The sequence below is a fragment of the Poromitra crassiceps genome (genome assembly GCF_964638095.1).
Source record: "Poromitra crassiceps genome assembly, chromosome: 21".
NCBI lineage: Eukaryota > Metazoa > Chordata > Actinopteri > Beryciformes > Melamphaidae > Poromitra > Poromitra crassiceps.
In genome coordinates, this window is record NC_139638.1 from 12261938 (window position 1) to 12270045 (window position 8108).

Here is an 8108-nt window from a genome sequence, read left to right on the forward strand (position 1 = left end):
CACCTACCACACAACACTGACCACACAACACTGACCACACAACACTGACCACACAACACCTACCACACAACACTGACCACACAACAAACATTGTGGAGATGGAGGTTTTTGGGTTTGCATCTGATCATGTGGGCCATTCCTTTTGTATTGGGAAGTAGGGATATCCAGTTGAGTGACGTGACATCACACCCGAGTTGACCGCATGCCATTAAATCAGTGGGTAAACCAGCCAGGGTTAGCTTTAGCCAGGTTAGCCATTGTTGGCAATAGTTGATAAACAACAGCCTATGCAGGACAATAACAGTAATTTACCCATACAAGCACTTTCCATTGGATTTTATTTATTTCAGTAATTTATAGACGATTTTAATTTGACAACATAAATAAATATTGCTTCCTGTTACAGTGTTACAGTGTTTGCTAATGCAATAGCTAACAGGAAAGAAGCTAGGTTTCAAACGGTTCCCTAGAAACACAATTCAGTGAAAACCCTCGATACAGAATACCCTCTTTTTCCATAAAATGCTCATTAGTAGGTTCATTGTATAGCTTTAAAATGCTCAGTATATGTACACAGCTACAGTATGACAGCAGTCACCATCACCTGGACATGTTACCAAAAAAAAGTATGCAATAGTGATTACAATAAAGTTTTAATGACCCCAGTAGTAGTAGTAGTAGTAGTAGTAGTAGTAGTATTATTATTATTATTATTATTATTATTATTATTATTATTATTATTATTATTATTATTATTATTATTATTATTATTATTATTATTATTTTTATTATTTTTAGTGGGGGGTTCTTATCTGGTGGTAACCCCAGGGGAGCACAGGGAGAACATGCAAACTCCACACAAAAAGGCCCTTTTGACAAGATAGCCCACCTGGGCAGTAGGCACTGAGGACATGGGAATGGGGACACAGCCTCAGTGCCCACAGCATCCAAGGCGGGAATCGAACCCAGGACCTTCTTGGCGACACCACTACCACTGCGCCACTGTGTTTTCTGAAATAAATAACATACAGATAAACAGGATATAAAGAAAAATACAGCATATATTAACCAGAATCCAGAGTTTAATGTTTCTTTAACTTTTTTTTCATGATAAAACTAAATCTGCCAAGAAGAAGAAAGGTAAATAGACAAGATACATTAATAGTTACTGGGATTTACCCCCCCCCCCCCCACTACTGACAGAGTTTCTCTCAGTGGAGAGCTCCATTGAAAGAACAAAGTCATCTTCAAATGTGCTTGAAACAAGTCTGTTTAGTGTTTTTTTCTGTTGTTTTATAAAAGTCAACATTAGAAAACCAGCAACTGATCGTATGTGTGTAAAATAGTTTTTTTTAAAGGACAGTGAATCCTATCTGAGAAAAACAAATGGTTAGTCTAATCTGTGTGATTGACGGGAGAGATGATCAGAGGAGCGGAGTTTTTACCACCATAATTAAGACCGGGACTGAAGTATGGGTAGAGTTTCTCAGTGAAGCTGCAGCCAGTGAAGGAGTAGATCAGAGCTGCAGCATCTACGTCATGAAAGGAGACCAGACCCTCCTCATAATCCACAAACACCCCCACCTTCTGAGGGGTTGTCTTCAGAGAGAGGAGGACAGGAGGGCCAGCAAGAGCTATGTACTGATTTCCATTCCTCAAACCTATAACCCAGAAGCCATTCTGGGGGTCCAGTGTGATGTTTCCCTTCCTGTTGATCGACCCTCTGGCCACTCCTAAATCCCAGTCAGTCTGTCCTTTAACCTGAACCTCGTAGTAAAACCTTCCTGAAGAGAAGCTCTGCTTTCCTAAGACATTGACACAATGAGAAAATCTCTCTGGGTTGTTTGGGAGATTCTTCTCTTCATCACCATGATTTACTTGTTTCCCATCATCAGACAGGATGAGCTTGGTGTGTGCTGTATCAGGATCCAGAGTCACATCCACTGCATACTGCTGGACCCTCGTCAGCTCACTCTTCGGCTCCACATCATCACACAGCTTCTCCATCTCTTTCCTGAGCTTCTCCACAGCTCTCCGCACAGTCCCCTGATATGATGAGCAATGGACACTGACCTCTGTCCAGTCCTTGGTTTGTGGAGGAGCGTTCAGGGATGGGAAGCTCTGGAGGAGGTGGAGGTGGTCTTCTGTGTGTGTGAGCTGCTCCACCTCAGCGCTTCTCTTCATCAGCTCAGAGATCTCCTGTTCCAGCTCTTTGATGAAGCCTTCAGCCTGTTTCTCTGTCGTTTTCTGCTCATCTTCAATCGTCTCAATGAGCTCAGCCTGGCCTCTCTGCACAGACTCCATCAGAGCATTGAAGACCTGCACACTGCCTGCTATCTCTCTGTCTGCATCTTCCTTGCTGAGCTCCACTGTGTGTTTGATCTCCTGAATCTTCAGTCGTCTCTCCTGGACCATCTGCTGAATTTCAGTCTCCGTCTTCCCCAGCTCAGCTTTCTTTCCATCATATTCTTCTTTCAGGGGAACAATGTCATGTGACTTGTGGTCTGAAACAGTGCAGAGCAGACACACACACATCTGGTCAGTCTTGCAGAACAGCTCCAGTGGTTTCTCATGCTCTTTACACATCCTCTCTTCCAGGTTCTCCACAGGATCGATCAGCTTGTGTCTTGTCAGGCCTGTGGTTCTCTGATGAGGCTCCAGGTGAGTCTCACAGTAGGAGGCCAGACACACCAGGCAGGACTTCAGGGCCTTCCGTTTGGGCGCAGTGCAGAAATCACAGGGAACTTCTCCTGGTTTGGCACATGGTTGGTCTGGGCAGCTGCTGGCTTTCATCTGAGCTGACGTTCTGAACTGAGCAGCCATCTCAGATATGAATGTATTGACCCGCAGCATAGGTCTTGTGTTGAAAACCTCTTTACACATGGGACACTGGCACTGGACACTAACATCCCAGTGTTGTGTGATGCAGTTCTTGCAGAAGTTGTGTCCACATGGTGTGGAGACTGGATCAGTGAACACATCCAGACAGATGGAGCACAGGAACTGCTCTTCAGAGAGGAGACAGCTGGCAGCAGACATATCTAAGACACAGAGACCAAAAGTGAAAGTGTGAAATAACAATCCTGTAACACAATTCTTGAATGTTCATATTAGTCCTGTAACTTCTGAAGACATGCACTGATCTGTTTAACAGAGAGCCAAATGGAGGCAGGTGTCACAGATTAGAGGAGGCAGACCAGCAGAGTTCAGCTGACTCAATGTGCACAAATTAATCAAGCTAAAATAGTGAATTCCTGGTTTTGTTAATGTTGTTGAAGCCATGAGAGTGATGCTCATCTCCTAATGACATCCCTGTGATCAGGAGCTATGTCAGAGAGCCATGTGGTTATCTGCAATGACAAACACGCTATGATGCTTAGTAGGGATGTTCATTTTGAAAAATTTCCATAATCGAAAATCGGGAAAATTAACGATCAATTATCGATTATCGATCATATTAATAATATTTTATATATATATATATATATATTTTTTTACAAAATGAATGCCTATGGCAGAAAATACGAAAGACAACGTCTTCTCCTCAATGAACTCTTTATTTCAATGTGTCTCCTCTCCAACACTCTGCTGTCCCCGGCGCATGCCGGTGTGAATTCCCCATGTTTAAAACAGTTTTGTTGGCACAAAGGCCCGTGCCCAGCCAGAAAACTAGAGACTATATGAAGCTCCACCTCACGTTAGTCGGCTGTGCAATGGAGTGGGGCGAGGAGGAACAAATTCCACCCAAACCTAGTCAGCAAAAAAAAGAAAAAAAAGAAAAGAAAATTATAATAACAATAATCGATAAAAATTCCACATGATCGATTCAATTCCTTAACGATCAATTATCGATTTTCGATAATTGATGAACATCCCTAATGCTTAGGCTACTTCCTGAAGTCAAGCCGTAAAAGGTAAGAGTGTGCAGGCCAGGGAAATGTGCAAACAATAGGCTATTACTGTGGCTTACTGTGGCATAAATAAAGATTTCTCCAGGCACCACTACACGACTGGAAACATCCCACCTGGATACAGCTCTTTTGTCACTGCTCTGTTTAAACACTAATAGTATCTGCTGTACTCACCTGTGTACGTAAGACTCCGCTGTATTGTTGAGAACGGCCTGGTGAACTTAGACTGATTTGCAGTGTTTGTTGCTCTGAGTTAGCAAACGACAAGCCTACATTTAGTTTCACTTCAGCAATGTTGACACACCAGTTTCTCCAGTGTTGCCCCGCCTCTTATAGAGAGCCAAAGTCACACCCCTTTCTGGGTTAGGCATGGGGCAAGGCAAACCAAACAATTCAGCTAGGCTATATTTAGAATCAGGAGAGACAATAAAACATTTCACTCGGACCAAAACTTAGAAATAGGCTAAACTAGGGGTGCACCGATCGATCGGCACGCAATCTGTATCGGCCGATTTTGACCTCAAATATGTGATCTGCTGCTGCAGATATTTCTTTATTGTCTTCGATTGCATAGCCGATCATGCTGCACATGAGAAACATGAGGCAGCCCATTTTCATGTCTTCAATGTCTATCGTTTAACTTTCATATTGTGCTCTAACGTTTATATCATTGTGTTGCAAAGCACACCCTTTGCTTTCGTCAGTGTACTCACCTCCACACACCACACCAGACTGTCAACACACCCCTTGCGTCTTTGAATCACACAAATCAGCTGGTGATTAGAGCAGACTCAGCAGAGAGAAGTTACCTCCAGTCCTCCCGCCTACCCAGGCATTTGCATGCTGTTAAGTCCGTGTTTGATCCATATTTGCGTGTATCCTCCTAACGTTAATAGCTCCGGTTAGCTTTAGCCGATTTAGCTTAATCGATAAAATAGTTTACTTGAGTCGAAGTTATTTTTCTTGTGTAACAGGGAAATCCCGGAAAATTGAGTATTTTTGTTGAGTGAACTGAACTGCATTGAACTGGTAACATGGAAATCCCGAAGTGGAATGATTTTTGTTCTTTTATAAACTGAACTGAGGGAACTGGACTGAACTACTAGCCAGTTAGTTCAACACAGTCTTGTGCTCCAATTATCTCACACACAAAAAATCATGTTGGCGGTTTCCTTTAGCCTACACAGTATAAAATATTGATGTAGAAAAAAAGAAAATGTGCTGCACTTTCAATTTGATGCATGAAATGTAGGCCTATATGTAAAATGGAAACTGTTCTATAATAGACTGCTATAGCTGCTTACAAAATAAATAAATATATATATATATATATATATATATATATATATATCGGTGATCGGTAATCGGTAATCGGTGATCGGTCGATGATCGGTTGGGCAGATATTTCTCATAGGTGATCGGCAATCGGTGATCGGTGGCAAAAAACGTGATCGGTGCACCCCTAGGCTAAACAGGGTTTTTTTCTTCAATCTTTTGGTTTCAAATGTTATGTCTATGGAAAAAATAATGGTGGATGAAATCCCTTGGTTCGTAGGGGGCGCGACTTTGGCTCTCTTGAGACAGCCACTGGTGGAGACAGCTCATTACAGGCAAGTGACCAAGACCATGTAATGTTATGGCTTAGCCCAGTGACACTCAACTTTTTTTTTTTTTTTACAGTGCACCTGAATGCAACATGCAAGATACCCACTGGAAAAGTGTCCAAATGTTCATGTCATTCTGGCCAATACTCCACTTCTGTTATAGCATTTCAGTCTGGAATCTTTCAATAATCTATGATTTAGCTGCTAAATTGTCAAATACCGCCATCTGCTCGCTACCCAGGCACATATGCATGTACTTAACCTAACTAACTTAACCTATAACTATCCGGTGTGCACAACATTGTCTCAGACTAAACTTCGACTGACACCCCAAAAACCTACAATCCGCTACAGAAAAATGTTTGTTTATTAACTGGCCCCTGGCCTTCTATCATTTCACGAAAGTGGCCCCCGGGCAAAGCAGGTTGAGTATCCCTGGTCTATACTGTAGCCGTTTTCCGGGCAGCTGTGTGGACAGAGAGAGAGAAGGGCTGCAGGCTAATCAAAGCACATTATTTTCTTTCATTATTATTTTTTACGAGCTGCCGGATTTGTTTATTAGCCTATTGCAGACAGCCCCTCACTTTTACTTTCTGCTTTCTGGGTGGTGCTGATGGACAGCTCCTTTTATCGCTAAAATAAAAAAAAAACATGATTTGGCCTTTGTAGTGTTTAGTCAAAATGTGGGCCATGTGACTTGGAAAAGGTTGGGAACTGCTGCGGTGGCGGTTTGGCACGACTCTTAAAGCTCTTTGGTTCCTACCTCTGTAGTGTCTCATTTTGTCTGAGATGCTTTTCTTTCAAATCATGCTGTGTTGCTGCTTTTCCCACCAAACGACACAGTCGGCTTTAACCTTGCTTGCAAGATGGATAACCTCGCCAAATCAAAAGAGATTCTCTCCACGTAATCCATCTTGTCATGCACAGGCAGTTAAGATGATTGGCTTAGAAACCCAAACCATGGCCGGCTCGTCGAATCAGCGGCAGCCTTAGGCGGGCTTTCTGTGTGACGCTACTGAGTCTTTACGTGACGCTACTTTAGTCTGAATGAAATTGAATGTAACGTTCCCAATTCTATGTATTAAATTCTAAAAAACGACCCTCAACATTTTGGGAAGGCTAAGCCACACAACTAGTTTGTTATAATCGAACGTCATGCTTCGAAGGCGACTTTACGACGATGAGGACGGTGAGGACTCAATCACTCTTACAGGCACAGGCACCTTCCTCCGGTCGCAAACGTGACGTCAGAGGCATGGCGATCTGATTGGTTGAAGTTAACACGCACCAGCGGTGATAGACAGATGGGTCATCCAATCACCTGCCAAGTTGCTTGGAAAAAGTGCCCGCCTCCGTCAGCGGGTTGGATTACTGCATTGCCAGATGGACTGGTTTAGTGACACGTAATGTGAAGCTAAACCGTCCATCTGGCAGCGTCAGGTTAAGTCGGCTTGGCTACGTCTTGTCATGCTCAGGTACAGTAGTAGGGTTTCTCTCACAAGCTGCGCGGGAACCTTCCTCCAGTCTGTAAGTCTCATTAGCACTATTTCCATTTCTGATGTTCTACAAGGGCGAAGTTCTTTCATATTATGCAAATCTGATTAATTGACCCTATGGTGAGCTCATTAGATGAGATTTACATTTAGAGACGTTTCCCCTGAACCCTCTCCTCTCAGCGTGAGGAACACTCACAGGGATCTGATGACCTGACACTTCCTGGCCAGCCGGAGCCTCCTCGCGCCTCGCGCGCTCACAAAGTCTGCTCTGCTAATCAAATGAGGAAATGGCACCCTGCTACTTTTACCAAAAGCATGATTCACTTTGATATTAAACACTGCCATGGTTTTATAAAGCATGATTCACTTTGATATTAAACACTGCCATGGTTTTATAATGCCTCTCGCTGCTTAATTAAATGGGGCAGAAGGCAGATCAAAGGACGTTGGTGGATACAGTGAGTATTTTTGGTCCGTTATCTGCTGCCGTTTTGGGTGGCTGCCTGAGTCACCATGACCGCGGGGCGTGGAGAGGCTAATTCAGGTCAGTCAGTAAGGGGCAAGACACTTCACTCCTCTGTGTGTGTGTGTGTGTGTGTGCGTGTGCGTGTGTGTGTCTGTGTGTGTGTGTGTGTGTCTGTGTGTGCGTGCGTGCGTGCGTGCGTGTGTGTGTGTGTGTGTGTGTGCGTGTGTGTGTGTGTGTGTGTGTGTGTGTGTGTGTGTGTGTGTGTCTGTGTGTGCGTGCGTGCGTGCGTGTGTGTGTGTGTGCTGCCAGTGCCAAGCTATTTCACAGATGACAGCATGAGGGAATCGGCTATGCGTTAGGCTACTGAGCAGTATCAAATTATTTTACAGAGGTAAAGGTTTTATTGCTATAATGAAAATGTAACCTTATTCCCTCTATTTTGACAAGATATTTCATATTTTTCAGAGTCATTTCCTGACAATGTTCATTAGCCACACCGTTGGCCAAATATTTTTGACAAATAACCTAATTCTGTGGTCAAAGTAAAAAAATGTTTTAGTTATGATTGACAATAAAAAATTCCCCCAAAGAAATTAATTACAGTATAAATACATCAAATAAAATAAAATGA

General features: G+C 43.1%; 1 protein-coding gene across 2 annotated transcripts; it reads right to left on the reverse strand.

Annotated features, from left to right (window-relative positions):
• Window positions 1-1236: 1236 nt before the first annotated feature.
• Window positions 1237-4209, reverse strand: LOC310795409 (E3 ubiquitin-protein ligase TRIM21-like). 2 transcript variants are annotated; one of them, XM_083657436.1, is made up of 2 exons: window positions 4086-4209; window positions 1237-3041 (listed from the first exon to the last, which is right to left on the reverse strand). In XM_083657436.1, the coding sequence occupies exon 2, from the start codon at window positions 3037-3039 to the stop codon at window positions 1396-1398; it is 1644 nt and encodes a 547-aa protein (XP_083513562.1). In that variant the 5' UTR covers window positions 3040-3041; window positions 4086-4209; the 3' UTR covers window positions 1237-1395. The 2 variants fall into 2 exon arrangements, with proteins under 2 accessions (XP_083513562.1, XP_083513563.1); XM_083657437.1 differs by lacking the exon at window positions 4086-4209 and adding an exon at window positions 3698-3715.
• Window positions 4210-8108: the final 3899 nt, after the last annotated feature.

Coding starts and splice junctions, on each gene's coding strand:
- LOC310795409 (XM_083657436.1), bottom strand. CDS start 3,039: ATGTCTGCTGCCAGCTGTCTCCTCTCTGAAGAGCAGTTCCTGTGCTCC.